At 37.2% G+C, this 19,473-nt stretch overlaps 1 protein-coding gene across 14 annotated transcripts in view; it reads left to right on the top strand.

The window, feature by feature from the left end:
• Positions 1–19,473, top strand: part of LOC127853339 (polyphosphoinositide phosphatase-like) — a 52,014-nt gene that overhangs the window by 9,608 nt on the left and 22,933 nt on the right. For 12 of the 14 annotated variants that reach the window (XR_008036576.1, XR_008036579.1, XR_008036577.1 and 9 more), the window contains exons 2-11: positions 2,124–2,222; positions 4,054–4,180; positions 6,763–6,922; positions 7,688–7,738; positions 11,856–11,956; positions 12,878–13,003; positions 13,372–13,472; positions 14,090–14,252; positions 15,133–15,230; positions 18,989–19,131. Coding sequence is in view for 10 of the 14 variants with exons in the window: in XM_052387786.1 (XP_052243746.1) it covers positions 2,124–2,222; positions 4,054–4,180; positions 6,763–6,922; positions 7,688–7,738; positions 11,856–11,956; positions 12,878–13,003; positions 13,372–13,472; positions 14,090–14,252; positions 15,133–15,230; positions 18,989–19,131 (1,169 nt within the window). In the remaining 4 variants the exon portion in view is untranslated. The remainder of the gene's footprint in view (positions 1–2,123; positions 2,223–4,053; positions 4,181–6,762; positions 6,923–7,687; positions 7,739–11,855; positions 11,957–12,877; positions 13,004–13,371; positions 13,473–14,089; positions 14,253–15,132; positions 15,231–18,988; positions 19,132–19,473) is intronic. The other 2 variants (XM_052387784.1, XM_052387785.1) reach the window with 2 other exon arrangements.

Below are 19,473 nucleotides of genomic sequence, written 5' to 3'. Positions count from 1 at the left end.
AAATTTAGCCTACATTTCGCACATGGAAGCGATGAGAATAAAAACAAATCTTATTCTTAAGTAATGTTTAGATGCTAATAGCAATGATAAGTCTAGAAATTAACTAGGTGTAGTTGTTTCATTCAAGTCATATATTCCAAAGAGAAGTCTTACAATGAAACAAAAGGATTTTGCCAGACTTGACAAATGCCTGGTGGCCTAAAAAGGCGAATGGTGACATCTTTCATAAATAAGCGTCAGATTGTAAACTTTGAACATTGTTTAGTGTATTGATTGCGCTGTTTCCACCTAGCATGTCTATGCTTAGTATCGTCCCTCTTAATGAATACATACACATTTTGGAAGTGAACAAATACAAAAACATGCATATGTTATATGTCAATTTATAGTTAAATGTGTATTATTTGATATAACAACGAAAACCGCATTTAAATCAGCAATGTTTTGACAAAATACTGGCTAGACTAAGCTCTCTGTAGTAATCTGTTTCAAGTACAATTAATTGTCTCATAGTATTCGTCTTTCTGTTTGTTGCTAAGATTTGATACTATGCACATGTGCTTGTTGTGACAAAAAGTAACTTAATGGAAAATTGAAACTCTTGCTCATGTTGCTCTTAAAATAAGTTTACAGTTTATTCAAAAGTAAGCGAAATATTAAACATGATGAAGCTACTATTAACCCATAAACAAACTAGCACATTAAGTGTTACGTAATTAAAAATCACAGCACTTCCCTGGAATAAATATGACCTACTTTCCAACAATCACAGGAAATCATGACAATGATCGTCATAATAGTCATGCAAAACCATCAAATAAATTATAACTTCTAAAAATTGAAAAAACATTATCTTTCCAGCTCTTCTTGAAAGTTTTTCGTTAAAGGCAGGATACTATCCGGAGTACCTACATGTATGTAATGCTTAAGCTAGGCCTAAATGGAAGAGCGCCCCGCCCTGCCATCCCGAAGCCCAGCCCTTCCCTTCTGAGGCCCCACCCTGCAGAGGCTCCATCTTGCCCTGCCCTTTTATTTAAAAAAAAAAGATTTTTACATTATAATTATTTTTTTCCTCATTTTAGATATTTTATTTGAATGGTTTAATAATAAGGGGAATAATAAATTATAACAATTATTAATAGCATATAAATTAAACTGCAACAGGGAGCATTCAAGATAAGCCTGCGTGCTCGCAAGTGCCCTTTTAATAAAATACTGTGCATCGAAAGTGCCCTTTTAACAAAATAGCTGCCCCTGCCCTTTTAAAATCCTAGCTGGAGCACTGCTATGAGAGTAAGGGATAAGAACTTATATTCAAGCTTTTATTCAGCAAATATAGTCCAATCAGGAAAACAGCACATACATTACATTTAGCTGTACACAAGTAAATACATTGAGATCATATAAATAAATTGCATATTTCACATTTTCAAAAAATATTTTAAACAGAAAACTACAGTTATTCTCGAAATCTCATCTAGACAATTCACTTACAGTGTTTTTTTTAGCCCCATTCTCAATCTCAAAAAGTGTATATGAGTCATGTTCTGAGAAAACTGGGCATAATGCATGTGCGTAAAGTGTCGTCCCAGATAAAAAAAATCAGGGACAACAATTTCTGCCTTAATTGGGATTTTTGCTAAGAAGAGACTTCATTTAAATGAAAAATGTCATAACAGCGGAAAGTGTTGTCCCTGATTAGCCTGTGCGGACTGCACAGGCTAATCTGGGACGACATTTTAAGCACATGCATTAAGCCCAGTTTTCTCAGAACACGACTCATATTATTTCCAAAATAATCAATATAAATCGTCAGAACAAAAATGAACATTAAGTTCATTTCCCTATCCAGCTCTTTAAGTTGAACCTAAGTAAATACACTATTTGAAAACATGTTTGTTTTCAATATTTAAGTCTTTGTTTAGTAAAAACAACAAAAACACTAATTTCCCAATTGTTATCAAAACTACCTCATTTTTCCCACCCCAAAGGCACCAGGTCCCATTCCCACAAAATGGTGAAAAACCCCTCTGATTTATGACAGCAATGAAGAAAACTTTAATACACTTATCATTTAATAGTAGAGTTCTGCTCACCAGAATTTGAAAATCTCCCTTTTTCAGCGTTACTACATTATTGGGTCCAACAGTACAGAGACGACGTTCAGAGTTCTCAAGATTGACAGACAGGAGCCAAAGGATCTCGTGATTCAAGATGACAAGGTATGGCGTAGTTATCCCCACACTTTTCGGAGAAAAAGTGGAGATAATGTGGTTATCTCCGCCGTCTGTCCGTCCTGGCCACTATCTCCTGCTACCCTATTAGCCCTAGAACCTTGAAACTTACACACATGGTAGCTATGAGCGTATGTGCGACTGTGCACTATTTGGAATGTTTATTTGACCCCTGGGTCAATAGTAATGGGGGTTGGGGTGGGGCAGAGTCAGAGATTTTCACTCATTTTTAGCTCGACTTTTATATATCATATATATATAGTGGAGCTATCCTACTCACCCCGGCATCGGCGTTAGCATTCTTATTCCCGATAGTGTTAGCGTGCAAATGTTAAAGTTTGCGTACCACCCCAAATGTTTTCATTGACCCTTGACATATTGCTTTAATATTTTGCATACTTCTTTACTAGCATGACCAATCTATAAGAGCAGACAACTGTATCAAGCATTTTGTAAGAATTATGGGCCTTTTTTCACTTATAATATGCATATTACTTTAGTTACATTGCCATAACTTCTTTATTTATGATCAGATTTTATTAATACTTTGACAAAAAAACACTTACCTGAATACCGAATGGATTCCACCCAAACAATACCCCACGCCCAACCCGGAATCCCTGCCCCCCCCCCTCCAAATTATTTATTTTTTTTTTTTTTTTTTTTGAAAGATCGTCTAATAAATGACCACACCCCACATTATACCCCCCTCTCAACCCCCCCATACCCAACCCAAAACGAATATGTTTTTCTTTCAAACATGATTACATAAAAAAACTAAAAAATTTCAAACTTGAAATTAAATCTTATAAGTTTGTTTTATGTCTTTACAAATGTTCAGATTGTGGAAAATATACCTGAACTACTACCTTGACCTTATTGAATAATTTGAACAATTTCCCCATGATGGCTTACGTTATACTGTCAAGCACTCGAATAGTCGAGCGCGCTGTCCTCTGACAGCTCTTGTTTTAGGTTGTTTTAAATTGACTTCTTCAATTCTACACCGATTTACTTCAAATTGATACTGAACATCTCTTATGACAATTCAGTCAATCTCAACTATACATTACCAACCCTGGGGGGCCCCTTGGTCAAACATGTGGCGTGGGGATAAGCACCATGTTTACTAGATTACTAGATGTTTATTTATCGGAAAAACATGGCAATAAAGGAAAACTAGAAATGAAGCGTCAGCATCTGCCGCGTCATTCCTAGTTTTCCTTTATTGCCATGTTTTTCCGATATTGATGATTCAATAAACATCTAGTAAACATGGTGCTTTAACAATAATGGAATAAATAAAGATTTGCCACTATACAATTTGCCACATAACAATTCATCACTACAAAAATATGATTTGCCACAAGTTTATAACACCTATAGAAGTGTGTTTGTAACAGCGATAGATTTTCCTTATTATTAATGTGATTGATACCTCATGAAATATTGAGGGACTTAAGCTAGATATTCATAGTATTATTTGTTTTTGTTTCCACCAGAACTGATCGAAACGTTTCTTGATATAATAAAAATCCTAATTTCTTATACGCAAGTTATTTTATGTTTTATATGAAATGCATCATGCACAGATGGTTCTGATGCCACTCGGGGCCTGTGCATCTGCCTAGTCTTATCAGGAGCTACCCAGTCTGTTATAAAGCCACGCAAGGTTTCCAGGTCCCATTAGCTGACAGTTAGCTCCTGGCAAGAATGCCAGTGCATAGACTGAGCTGGATCTAAGCTTGCTGCATATGGCATAAGATCCCTTTTTGCATGATGCAGATTGTATTTACCCAATATGCACATTCCTTTTCAGCATGTATACAATAAAGTGGACATACGAAAGCTCCTTGAGATGATAGCCTCTGGAAATGTTAAAGCTGGAAAGCAGAAGCACACAGGGGAGGGCTTCATGAAATATGTGTCTGCATACGGGATAGTAGGTGAGTAGTACATACATGGTCAGATTGGCCATGCTTAATAGGCCGGTATTATGTTTATTTTGGTTAATTATTTTTTTGTTTCATTATATAAAAGGTTCAGATTTTCATGCCCCCCTTCGAAGAAGAGGGGGTATATTGTTTTGCATATGTCGGTCAGTCGGTTGGTCGGTCTGTCCACCAGATGGTTTCCGGATGATAACTCAAGAGCGCGTAGGCCTAGGATCATGAAACTTCATAGATACATTGATCATGACTGGCAGATGACCCCTAGTGATTTTCTGGTCACTAGGTTAAAGGTCAAGGTCACAGTGACTCTAAATAGTAAAATGTTTTCCGGATGAGAACTCAAGAATGCTTAGGCCTAGGATCATAAAACTTCATAGGTACATTGATCATGACTGGCAGATGACCCCTATTGATATTCAGGTCACTAGGTCAAAGGTCAAGGTCACAGTGACTCAAAATAGTAAAATGGTTTCCTGATGATAACTCAATAATAATTAGGCCTAGGATCATGAAACTTCATAGGTACATTGATCATGACTGGCAGATGACCCCTATTGATTTTCAGGTCAAAGGTCAAGGTCACAGTGACGAAAATCGTATTCACACAATGGCTGCCACTACAACTGACAGCCCATATGGGGGCATGCATGTTTTACAAACAGCCCTTGTTATTGATGTTCCTTTTCTTAAGAAGGAAGTATTACATGGGCATATGTAAGGATTTGACAAATTACAATGAAACAAGGTTGTCCAATCTTTAGGATGATAATTGATTGATATAAATATAAATAAACATATGAATGACAAGATTATTTATTAAACAAATGTATGTTTTTAATGAAAAAATGCATAAATGAAATGTTTCAAACAATTTAGAGAAAGAAGTCAAACATTTTTTTCTGAAAATTGGTCCTGATAATCATCTACATGTCACTGTTTGGAACTATTGTGATAATTAAAAAAAATCATAGATTTGCTTCAGATTATCTGCATGCTGAATGTTTTCAAAGTGTTTAGTTTTTCTAAACATATATCGTTAAACTTGCTGGAAAGACCTTTTATTCTTCTACCAGATTTTATGAGGTTATTAAAGTTTATTTGTTTTATAATTTAATGTTATTTTGGTATGTTAATACTTTGTATTCTGAATTTTGGGTTGGGACATAACTTCGGCCCTGTTGACTCAAGACCAAACAAAATGCAGTTTGATTGGCTAGTAAAATACAAATATCCAAATTTGTTTTAAATGGAACTAATAAAACATTGATATTATCTAACAGGGGATCATAAATTGCCAAAAAAAGATCCATAGAAATTTTGCTAAAAAAAATGACTTGCCTGAGGTTCTTTATACTTTGGAAGATCACTTCAGCTTTTAACCCGCCAATGGTGAGCTGGTGTCCACTTAAGTAAACCTTTGTTTTTGGTTTGCAGATCAAGGTTTGGGCATGAAACTATTATATGTGCTTTCTATTTTGAATGCATTGGGAATATAACATGATGGTGGTGTTCCGGTTGGTTTAAATACAAGTTGATGGTGATATGTGGTTTTCATGAGCCCACAGGGCGAGGGTAATACAATTTGTAAGCAGTGGATGCGATACAAACCATCGGAACACAACAACTATGAAATATTTCATTGATTTATTCCTTTATATGATCAAAAACAACATGACAAGTCACAACAACAACGCAACAAATGATAGTTACATGTAAGTAGGTAATATCACAATCATCATAATGACAGAGCATTCAGCCTTCTTTGTTTCATATTTTCCAGTTTTCTTGTCTTGAAATTTTTGTATCCCCCGCCAAAGGCAGAGGGATATAAAATTGGGTTTGTCCGTCTGTCCGTCTGTCACAAAACTTTTTAGGGCTATATCTCAGAAACTAGATTTCAACATAAAACTTCAGAGGTGCATAGATATCGATTGGGAGAAGTGCCATGCACAAGAACCATAACCTTACACTTTCTTAAATAAGAGTTATTGCCCTTTTTTGTATGATGAAACTTTTTCAGGGCTCCTTCTCAGATATGATACAACATTTTAACATGAAACTTCATGGGTGTGTAAAAATAAATGGGAAGAAGTACCATGCACGAAAACCATAACCCTGCACTTTCTTAACTTAGAGTTATTGCTCTTTGTTATTTTTGCATGATGTAACTTTTCTATACTATATCTCAGATAGGCCACCATTTCCCAAAGGTTTAAGAAAACACTGTGAATAAGAATTGGTATTCATATAATTGTGTGGCATCCATAAAATGTACAGATCAAATAAGCATTTTACTTCGAAAAGTGGGTAATTTGTATAACATAAACATTAGCATCGCTCTAAGGGAAAACATGTTTAATGTATGTGGGTAAAGAATTATCCCAGATTAGCCTGTCCAGCCCATACAATACAAGCTAATCTGGGATGACACTTTCGGCCTCTATGGTATTTTATGTTTCAAGGCAGTCTCTTCTAAGCAAACATTCTCTTAAGGCAGAAAGTGTCATCCCTTATAAGCCTGCGTGCAATGCACAGGCTAATGCACAGGCATTAAGCCCGGTTACCTACACATACAGGATTTGTGCGCTTTCTGGAGGGGTACTACATGGTTCTGGTAACAAAGAGAAGCATAGCGGCAGTCATTGGTGGTCATGTGACCTACAAGATCGAGGATACAGTGATGCAGTACATTCCCAACATGCCCGCTGATAAGTACATGCACCCTGATGAGCCCAGGTGTGTTGAATTATGTCAATATTAAGCTATTGTTATGATGAAATCAAATAAATACTACATTCTTGTAGGGCCATACTTAATTTTGTTAACTCTTGAAATAGACAACAGTAATGCCTTGGGTTGACAGAATCCTCTTGTGCCTTCCAAGAATTCAGCATTTGTATTGTAATATGACCATTATTATTATACCTCATTATGAAGTAAATGGGAGTAAAACTACAGTCACCAAGGATGTCTTTTTATCTAAAGACACAAACCTGTCTCGATACAAACTTGTACCACAAATTACTCCTACACTTTGCAACATAAGACATTCAACATTGCATGTATTGTTCATTAGGCTTTGAATTTGTTCATGTGCTATGGTTATTTTCCTACAATAAAAAATGCTTTACAAGTTATACCTCTTTTTTAACTTGAAAATGTAAATGGCGTTAAGGGATATTTGTGACTTCGACGACATGCTCTAGTTTGTAATTGACCCTCACTCTGGATAAATGGGGTTTAATGCATGTGTGTAAAGTGTGGTTCCAGATTAGCCTAAGCAGGCTGCACAGGCTAATCAGAGACAACACTTAACACTTTCATGAAATTTTTCATTTAAAGGAAGTCTCCATTAAGCAAAAATCATCCAGTTGAGGTGGAAAATATCGCCCCATGTTAGCCTGCGCAAACTGCACCTGCTTATCTGGGACAACACTTTACGCACATGAATTAAGCCCTGTTTTCCCAGAGTCCTGCTCAATTGTTTGTCACGTGTTTCAGGTATGTAAAGATGTTCCAGAGTGTGGACCTCTCCAGTAACTTCTACTTCAGGTATGAACACAGCCTATTTAAGCACTGAAATTAACAAAGCTGCACTCTGGTAAAACAGGGCTTAATGCATGTGCATACAGTGTATTTCCAGATTAGCCTGTGCAGTCTGCACAGGCTAATCTTGAACAAGGGACAAAATTGTCACAAAACCAGGTTTTCAGTTGAAAAAGTCTGATAAAGGAGACTTTTCAAAATGTGTATTGTTAACCCCCTTGTGTAAAATTGACCTTGATTTCAATTAAAACAAGATAACCACCTTGGGGGCGCAGACCGCTCATCTATTTTTCTTTTTAAAGGTGAAGGGATTATCTCAATTTCAATCACAAAGGAGGGAGGGGTGGAGTGGAGAGGGGTTTATAGTGTGGGGTGTGGTCATTTGTTTAATTATCTTCAAAAAATGCAAAAAAAGTGTGTGTTTTTTTTTGGGGTGGGGATTCTACTAGAGTCCCTTAATAAATATTTGTGTTTTTTTAACCACTCTCAAGGTCATTCAAAGGTCAAGGTAAAATTCAACTTGCCAGGTACAGTACCTTCATGATAGCATGAAAGTGTTTGAAGTTTGAAAGCAATAGCCTTTATACTTTAGAAGTAAAGTGGATCTAAACACAAAACTTAACCATATATTCAAAGTAACTAAGTAAAAAAAGGGCCAGAATTCCGTAAAAATGACAACCAGAGTTATGAAACGTGTCCTTTACTGTCCCGTTATGATAGTTTGCGAGTGTTCCAAGTATGAAAGCAATATCTTTATACTTTAGGGTAAAGACCAAAACACAAAACTTAACCAAATTTTCAATTTTCTAAGTATAAAGGGCCCATAATTACGTCAAAACGCCAGTCAGAGTTACATAACTTTGCCTGCACAGTCCCCTTAAGATAGTTAGTAAGTGTTGCAAGTATGAAAGCAATAGCTTTGATACTTTAGGAATAACGTGGACCTAAACATAAAACTTAACCAAATTATCAATTTTCTAAGTATAAAAAGGGCACATAATTCTGTCAAAATGCCAGTCAGAGTTACATTACTTTGCCTGCACAGTCCCCTTATGATAGTAAGTAAGTGTTGCAAGTATGAAAGCAATAGCTTTGATACTTAAGGAATAAAATGGACCTAAACAAAAAACTTAACCAAAACTTTCAATTCTCTTAGTATAAAAAGGGCACATAATTCTGTCAAAATGCATGCCAGAGATATCTTACTTTGCCTGCCCAGTCCCCTTATGATAGTAAGTAAGTGTACCAAGTTTGAATGCAACAGCATTGATACTTAATGAGAAAAGTGGACCTAAACGCAAAACTTAACCGGACGCCAACGCCAAGGTGATGACTATCGCTCATAATTAAAAAAAATAAAATAGATGAGCTAAAAAAAACAAAAGATGTGTTCATCAGAAACACAATGCCCCCTATTGCGCCGCTTTGAAATACATATTTATTTTTTTATTTTTTTTTACCTTTGACCTTGAAGGATGACCTTGACCTTGAACTTCCACCACTCAAAATGTGCAGCTTCATTAGAACGCCGCTTTGATTTTTATTTATTTTTTACCTTTTACCTTGAAGGTGACCTTGACCTTGAACTTCCACCACTCAAAATGTGCAGCTTCATGAGATACACATGCATGCCAAATATCAAGTTTCTATCTTCAATAATGCAAAAGTTATGGCAAATGTTATAGTTTTTTTTTCCGGACGAACGTACAGACTGACACACACACATACTGACATACTGACGGACAGTTCAACTGCTATATGCCACCCCACTGGGGGCATAAAAAGTCTGATAAAGAGAGACAACTCAAATCAAAATGTGCATTATTACTGATTGTTCATAGTTACATAGTTGTTACAAAATCAATCTATTTTTAGTTGTGGCAACCTTGACCTTGGAGATATTGATGTTATTCTTTCGTGCAACACACCGTCCAATAATGGTGAACAAATGTGCCAAATGATTTTAAAATGTCACAATGAATGACATAGTAATGGCCCAGACAAGCTCATTTATGGCCATTTTTGACCTTCAAACTCAAATTGTGACCTTGACCTTGGAGATATGGACGTGATTCTTCACGCAACACACCGTCTTATGATGGTGAACAAATGTGCCAAATAATTTTTAAATTTCACAATGAATCACAAAGTAATGGCCCGGACAAGCTCATTTATGGCCATTTTGACCTTCAAACGCAAATTGTGACCTTGACCTTGGAGATATTGAAGTATTTCTTTCGCGTGACACACCGTCTAATGATGGTGAACAAATGTGCCAAATGATTTTGACAATGAACGACAAAGTTATGGCCTGGACAAGCTCATTTATGGCCATTTTTGACCTTCCAACTCAAATTGTGACCTTGAAATTGGAGATATTGGCTTAATTCTTTCGCGTGACACACCGTCTAATGATGGTGAACAAATGTGCCAAATGATTTAAAAATCTGACAATGAACGACAAAGTTATGGCCCGGACAAGCTTGTTTCGCCTGCCAGCCCGCCCGCCAGCCCGCCCGCCGACATTGCCAATCTAATAACCAGTTTTTTCCTTCTGAAAATCTGGTTAACAACACTTTCCGCCTAAACTTAGGGCTAAGTTTATCACTTATTTAAATGAAAAGTACCATAAAAGCGGCAAGTGTTGTCCCTGATTAATCTGTGCGGACTGCACAGGCTAATCTGCTATGACACTTTACACACATGCATTAAGCCTAGTTTTCCCAGCACACGGCTCAAATATCTGGCCAATCTTTGTCAGTAAGTTTAATTGTGAAGCCTTAAACTGATCTCTTAAGGTAGAATCTTTACTGTCTGCAGATATGAAACAAATTAAGGCATTTACACATTGTAATTAACACGTTGAAAAACATGAACGCACTGCAAGGTGATTATTTTTCACAACTTAAAAAAATTTGTTCGCATGTATGCAGTAACAAAAAGCAGAGAATGTCAATGGAAAGGTGTAATAATTCAACATCAGTCTGTTACGGATTTCAGCGCTGAAGCTGTGACTTTTCTTACAAACTATAATACATGTACAACATGTATTACACTGAATAACTGAAGCCGCGTTGTTTTCCACCATTTTGGGATTGAGGCCAGGGCTCTTACAGTAAGATTGGGAAAAGTTGGGGCATTTTGACTAAAATTGGGAATTAAGTGTTGTTGTTTTTGTTTTGATAACAAATGCTTCAAAATTGAGATTAAAAGTGTTTTCAATAGTACCGGTATAAGGAGCTGGATGGGAGATGAACTAATTGTCGTGATAAAAAAATCCACAAAACCAAATAATTTATTTTGTCTTGGAAACCTTTAATTGGAAATTTTAGGTCCAATTTTGGAAAATTATATACTTTTTTCAATTGGGAAATTGGGCCCCGAATTTCATGGAAAAAAACCCATTGTAAATGAATTGCCATTCTTTTCTTCCCATGTTTCAGCTACAGCTATGACCTCACTCACACTCTTTCATACAATATGGATTACTCTGAATTATTACTGCCACTCTCTCCTTTAATGTTTCAGCTACAGCTATGACTTGACTCACACTCTTTCATACAATATGGATTACTCTGAATTATTACTGCCACTCTCTCATTTAATGTTTCAGCTACAGCTATGACTTGACTCACACTCTTTCATACAATATGGATTACTCTGAATTATTACTGCCACTCTCTCCTTTAATGTTTCAGCTACAGCTATGACTTGACTCACACTCTTTCATACAATATGGATTACTCTGAATTATTACTGCCACTCTCTCATTTAATGTTTCAGCTACAGCTATGACTTGACTCACACTCTTTCATACAATATGGATTACTCTGAATTATTACTGCCACTCTCTCATTTAATGTTTCAGCTACAGCTATGACTTGACTCACACTCTTTCATACAATATGGATTACTCTGAATTATTACTGCCACTCTCTCATTTAATGTTTCAGCTACAGCTATGACTTGACTCACACTCTTTTATACAATATGGATTACTCTGAATTATTACTGCCACTCTCTCATTTAATGTTTCAGCTACAGCTATGACCTCACTCACACTCTTTCATACAATATGGATTACTTTGAATTATTACTGCCACTCTCTCATTTCACGTTTCAGCTACAGCTATGACTTGACTCACACTCTTCAGTACAACATGGCTCCGTCCGTGGACCCCAAGTTTGGTGAACCCAAGCAGACGGACAAACACAAGAGCAATGGTAAACACTAATTACATGGTTTTAGATAGTTCAATGTCATTTTTCAGCATAAGACATTTATTTTTATCATTATCACATTGATTGTCAGATTCATACCTGGCGGTTGTGGGTCACCTGAATAGGGGTCAACAACAACAAAAATATCTATAAAAAGGTATATATCACACAAGGCTGGTAAGTTCAGTTTGAACAGTATAAATAATAAGCTTGATTGGGAAATATATAGCCAGTACATATTTGATCTAATATTTGTGTTTATAAAACACAGGCAAAGCACACAGCTACAGGGGTATATCTATTTAGAATTCCAGCTACAGGGGTAACCTTGATTTAGAATTTCAGCTACAGGGGTAACCTTGATTTGAAATTTCAGCTACAGGGGTACATCTGATTTGGAATTTCAGCTTCAATGATACATCTGATTTGGAATTTCAGCTACAGGGATACACCTGATTTGGAATTTCAGCTACAGGGATACATATGATTTGGATTTCAGCTTCAGGGATACATCTGATTTGGAATTTCAGCTACAGGGTTAACCTTGATTTTGAATTTCAGCTACAGAGGTACATCTGATTTGGAATTTCAGCTACAGGGATACATCTGATTTGGAATTTCTGCTACAGGGTTAACCTTGATTTGGAATTTCAGCTACAGAGGTACATCTGATTTGGAATTTCAGCTACAGGGGTACATCTGATTTGGAATTTCAGCTACAGGGGTACATCTGATTTGGAATTTCAGCTACAGTGGTACATCTGATTTGGAATTTCAGCTACAGGGGTACATCTGATTTGGAATTTTAGCTACAGGGTTACCTTTGATTTGGAATGTCAGCTAGAGGTGTTACCCTGTGCTTTAAAGGTCCTGATGAAAGGCCTGCACTATATTTGGTTTTAACAATTGAAATGTCCTTCACAGTGTATGGAGTGAAGGTAGCACCTGAGAGAAACTATGTGTGGAACAAGTACCTGATAGAGCCATACCAGGCCCATGTACATTCAGACTGGATCCTTCACATTATCTATGGCTTCATAGCACAGTCTAGTATCCTTCAATAATAATCGCTTTAAATAAATAATTAAAAATGATGGTTTAAATAAATAAATTATACAAAAATTGTTGCTTTATAGTATTGTCTATCATCCTTGTATAATCATTGCTTTAAAGTTAATAAAAATGATTGCTTTAAATAAATCAATAAATAAACAGTAGTTGCTTTATAGCACAGTCTAGTATCCTTCAAAATCCAATGCTCCATAGCACAGTCTAGTATCAATAGCTATTGCTTCATGGCTATTTTTATTATAAAAAAGGTTGTATAAATGGAAAAATTTAATACTTAAAAAAAAAGAATCATTTTTTTTTCAAAGTATGCTTGTTTAAATATCTTGTCTTCTTAACTCTGCACCTAGATATGTACATCTATGGAAAGTCAGTGTACATAACATTGCTAGCACGACGTTCCAACCAGTTTGCAGGACCACGATTTATGAAGAGAGGAGCTAATAGCCAGGTTTGATCACTTGTTTTAACCCATTTATGCCTAGTGGACTCTCCCATCCTTCTAAATTTGATCAATATATTTCCAAAATTAGAGATATCTAGTATATTTATTTCTATATTTAGAATATTTCTTACAGAAATTCCTTTATGCTAACAGCGAAGACCCTGATGAGATGCTGCATCATGCGGCGTCTCATCCGGGTCTTTGCTGTTTGCCGAGGCCTTTTTTCTAGACTTTAGGCATAAATGAAAAGTTCTCAAATCAATTGCAGTTCTTGTGTTTTTAACCTGACTTGTTAGATTAAGAAAGCTATGTTTTATACCTCGACAAAGTAGATGAAAAAATATTGTTGGTAAGGTACCATGTGTCCAATCATGTTTCATAGAAGGATTCTTGTTTCTAGTGTGTAACAGGAACCAAATTGTCGTTTGCAGAAAGTATGAATTTACATGGTGCATACATTTCTTTGTATTTTTTACTGCACATTTAGAGATTTTAGTATGACATTTTTTACTGTACATTTGATTATGAGCTTTGTGCCATATTAAAAATACATTCGGTTCACGTTCAACCCTTGTTATGGTTGTCTAGTATCATGTTGCTATGGTAACACTGCTGATTGCTAGGGAGCGGTTGCTAACGAGGTGGAGACAGAGCAGATTGTGCAGGACATGTGTGTGACCCAGCTTCACAAGGGACGTATATCCTCATATGTACAGATGAGAGGATCCATCCCACTGTACTGGTCCCAGGACATCTCGAAAATGGTTCCCAAACCAGCTATAACTGGTATGCATGTCACAATATACTAAATGATTTCCTTAACAAAGTTGAAATCAATAACTTTAACAAAAAATGAAGTCAGAATTTTGCATATAGACACCCTCATAATCATAAATTTTCTCAAATAGCATTCCAAGACGAATAGATATCAACAATTAAAAAGATAATTCGTGCAATATGTAAGAAATAACTCGACACAAATCAACTGACACTGTTTTAAGGCTATCTATTTAGGGGCTGCACTACAGCTGAAGGTAATCTGCGAAATGTCAAGGTCTCATCATGTAGTTTCCAACCTTAAAGAAAAACATTGAATTTGTAGTACACAACAATGTTTTTCCTACCACATGATCAATGAAATATAAAAAAAAAAGTCATTGTGATTGCCTGTACAGAGCATTGTGTATTCAAATAAATGCTGATGATTTTTATGCCCCCGGATCGATTGATCGGGGTATATTGTTTTTGGCCTGTCTGTCATTCTGTCCCAAAACTTTAACCTTACAGTAAAGTTTTGCAATAATTTTTGAAAAAAATGGTTTGTGAATACAATACCAGAATTCACATGAATGCTGACTGTCTTTATGATACATTATCATGAATGTAATTATATGTGTAATTATATTGCATGTGCATAAAGTATTGTCCCAAATTAGCCTATGCAGTCCACACAGGTTAATCAGGTTTGTCACATTCCGCTTTTATGGAATTTTTCGTTCAAAGGAGGTTTCTTCCAAGAAAAATTCAGTATAGGTGAAAAGTGTCCTTCCTGATTAGTTGTGCGGACTGCACAGGCTTATCTGTGAAGTCACATAACGCACATGCATTAAGCCCCATTTTCCCAGAGTGTGGCCCATGTGTTGTCACAACTGTCTCACTTTTCCAGTTGATAAGCGTGACCCGTACTTCCACACAGCTGGGCTGCACTTCAACCGTCTTCTATACAGATATGGAGCTCCTGTCATACTGCTGAACCTTGTCAAGGTATGATGTATATCAGTTGTTGGGCAATCCAAACAAAATTTGCGTGCAGGGACACAAATAGTTCAATTTTGTTTAAAGCACTGCCAGAGAAATTTAGTTATTATCATTTTAATCAAAAGTAAGCATTTATGAAGAGATAACAATTAATGAGCCTCACTCGGGGAAGATGGGGCTTTATTCATAATGTGTAAAATGTCATCCCAGATAAGCCTGCCACAGGCTAATCAGGGATAATAATTTGAATGCCCCTGGATCGAATGATCGGGGGTATAATGTTTTTGACTTGTCTGTCTGTCTGTCATTGTATGTGTCTGTCTGTCATTGTATGTGTCTGTCTGTCCCAAAACTTTAACCTCGCTCATAACTTTTGCAATATTGAGGATAGCAACTTGATATTTGGCATGCATGTGAATTTCATGGAGCTGCACATTTTGAGTAGTGAAAGGTCAAGGTCATTATTGAAGGTCAAAGGTCAAATATATGGCTTCAAAGCGCAGTAGGGGGCATTGTGTTTCACAAACACAGCTCTTGTTTATTTTTGGTATTTTCAAAACTAGGCAGAAATAGACTTATAGTCATCCCTGATTAGCCTATGCATTAATCCCACATGCATTAAGTCCTGTTTTCCCAATGCATACTGCATTAATCCCACATGCATTAAGTCCTGTTTTCCCAATGCATACTGCATTAATCCCACATGCATTAAGTCCTGTTTTCCCAATGCATACTGCATTAATCCCACATGCCTTAAGTCCTGTTTTCCCAATGCATACTGCATTAATCCCACATGCATTAAGTCCTGTTTTCCCAATGCATACTGCATTAATCCCACATGCATTTAGTCATGTTTTCCCAATGCATACTGCATTAATCCCACATGCATAAAGTCCTGTTTTCCCAATGCATACTGCATTAATCCCACATGCATAAAGTCCTGTTTTCCCAATGCATACTGCATTAATCCCACATGCATTAAGTCCTGTTTTCCCAACGCATACTGCATTAATCCCACATGCATTAAGTCCTGTTTTCCCAATGCGTACTGCATTAATCCCACATGCATTAAGTCCTGTTTTCCCAATGCGTACTGCATTAATCCCACATGCATTAAGTCCTGTTTTCCCAATGCGTACTGCATTAATCCCACATGCATTAAGTCCTGTTTTCCCAATGCGTACTGCATTAATCCCACATGCATTAAGTCCTGTTTTCCCAATGCGTACTGCATTAATCCCACATGCATTAAGTCCTGTTTTCCCAATGCATACTGCATTAATCCCACATGCATTAAGTCCTGTTTTCCCAATGCATACTGCATTAATCCCACATGCATTAAGTCCTGTTTTCCCAATGCATACTGCATTAATCCCACATGCATTAAGTCCTGTTTTCCCAATGCGTACTGCATTAATCCCACATGCATTAAGTCCTGTTTTCCCAATGCATACTGCATTAATCCCACATGCATTAAGTCCTGTTTTCCCAATGCGTACTGCATTAATCCCACATGCATTAAGTCCTGTTTTCCCAATGCGTACTGCATTAATCCCGCATGCATTAAGTCCTGTTTTCCCAATGCGTACTGCATTAATCCCACATGCATTAAGTCCTGTTTTCCCAATGCGTACTGCATTAATCCCACATGCATTAAGTCCTGTTTTCCCAATGCATACTGCATTAATCCCACATGCATTAAGTCCTGTTTTCCCAATGCGTACTGCATTAATCCCACATGCATTAAGTCCTGTTTTCCCAATGCGTTCTTCATTAATCCCACATGCATTAAGTCCTGTTTTCCCAATGCGTACTGCATTAATCCCACATGCATTAAGTCCTGTTTTCCCAATGCGTACTGCATTAATCCCACATGCATTAAGTCCTGTTTTCCCAATGCGTACTGCATTAATCCCACATGCATTAAGTCCTGTTTTCCCAATGCGTACTGCATTAATCCCACTTGCATTAAGTCCTGTTTTCTCTATGCGTACTGCATTAATCCCACATGCATTGAGTCCTGTTTTCCCAATGCGTACTGCATTAATCCCACATGCATTAAGTCCTGTTTTCCCAATGCGTACTGCATTAATCCCACATGCATTGAGTCCTGTTTTCCCAATGCGTACTGCATTAATCCCACATGCATTAAGTCCTGTTTTCCCAATGCGTACTGCATTAATCCCACATGCATTAAGTCCTGTTTTCCCAATGCATACTGCATTAATCCCACATGCATTAAGTCCTGTTTTCCCAATGCATACTGCATTAATCAGACATGCATTAAGTCCTGTTTTCCCAATGCATACTGCATTAATCCCACATGCATTAAGTCCTGTTTTCCCAATGCGTACTGCATTAATCCCACATGCATTAAGTCCTGTTTTCCCAATGCATACTGCATTAATCCCACATGCATTAAGTCCTGTTTTCCCAATGCGTACTGCATTAATCCCACATGCATTAAGTCCTGTTTTCCCAATGCGTACTGCATTAATCCCGCATGCATTAAGTCCTGTTTTCCCAATGCGTACTGCATTAATCCCACATGCATTAAGTCCTGTTTTCCCAATGCGTACTGCATTAATCCCACATGCATTAAGTCCTGTTTTCCCAATGCATACTGCATTAATCCCACATGCATTAAGTCCTGTTTTCCCAATGCGTACTGCATTAATCCCACATGCATTAAGTCCTGTTTTCCCAATGCATACTGCATTAATCCCACATGCATTAAGTCCTGTTTTCCCAATGCGTACTGCATTAATCCCACATGCAATAAGTCCTGTTTTCCCAATGCATACTGCATTAATCCCACATGCATTAAGTCCTGTTTTCCCAATGCGTACTGCATTAATCCCACATGCATTAAGTCCTGTTTTCCCAATGCGTACTGCATTAATCCCGCATGCATTAAGTCCTGTTTTCCCAATGCGTACTGCATTAATCCCACATGCATTAAGTCCTGTTTTCCCAATGCGTACTGCATTAATCCCACATGCATTAAGTCCTGTTTTCCCAATGCATACTGCATTAATCCCACATGCATTGAGTCCTGTTTTCCCAATGCGTACTGCATTAATCCCACATGCATTAAGTCCTGTTTTCCCAATGCGTACTTCATTAATCCCACATGCATTAAGTCCTGTTTTCCCAATGCGTACTGCATTAATCCCACATGCATTAAGTCCTGTTTTCCCAATGCGTACTGCATTAATCCCACATGCATTAAGTCCTGTTTTCCCAATGCGTACTGCTTTAATCCCACATGCATTAAGTCCTGTTTTCCCAATGCGTACTGCATTAATTCCACATGCATTAAGTCCTGTTTTCCCAATGCGTACTGCATTAATCCCACATGCATTAAGTCCTGTTTTTCCCAATGCGTACTGCATTAATCCCACATGCATTAAGTCCTGTTTTCCCAATGCGTACTGCATTAATCCCACATGCATTAAGTCCTGTTTTCCCAATGCGTACTGCATTAATCCCACATGCATTAAGTCCTGTTTTCCCAATGCGTACTGCATTAATCCCACATGCATTAAGTCCTGTTTTCTCTATGCGTACTGCATTAATCCCACATGCATTGAGTCCTGTTTTCCCAATGCGTACTGCATTAATCCCACATGCATTAAGTCCTGTTTTCCCAATGCGTTCTGCATTAATCCCACATGCATTGAGTCCTGTTTTCCCAATGCATACTGCATTAATCCCACATGCATTAAGTCCGGTTTTCCCAAAGCGAGGCTGAATTATTTAAGCGTCGTGAGAAGCGTCGCCATGAGGGCCTGCTGTGTGACGAGTATAAGGACTGCAAGGCCTATCTAAACCAGTTCCTACCGCCTGACAAGCAGCTCATTTACATCGGCTTCGATATGGCGCACTACACCAAGAAGTATGCAAAGTATGTGTTGTAAGCTTTATTATAGCTTTTGATTTTGAGTTATTTTAGAGATGGGAACAAATATTTGAACTTTTGCAAATGAGATGAAATTTGAATCTTTTTAGGTTTGAATATGGTGCTTCCATCTACAACTTTGAAACTTCATTTGTAGATGCACCTTGATGAGTTCTACACGCCACACCCATTTTGAGTCACTAGGTCAAAGGTCAAGGTCACTGTGACCTCTAAAAAAAAAAAAAAATTCTGACAAGCTTTCGCAGCCGAGCGTGGCACCCGTTATGCGGTGCTCTTGTTATAGGTCACTTTTATTAAAATCCGAAAAACACTTTGTTCAAAGGAGGC

The sequence above is a fragment of the Dreissena polymorpha genome, chromosome 12, assembly GCF_020536995.1.
Source record: "Dreissena polymorpha isolate Duluth1 chromosome 12, UMN_Dpol_1.0, whole genome shotgun sequence".
In the NCBI taxonomy this organism is placed as follows: domain Eukaryota; kingdom Metazoa; phylum Mollusca; class Bivalvia; order Myida; family Dreissenidae; genus Dreissena; species Dreissena polymorpha.
The sequence above is the reverse complement of the archived record's forward strand: the minus strand, read 5'-3'. Positions and strand labels throughout refer to the sequence as shown.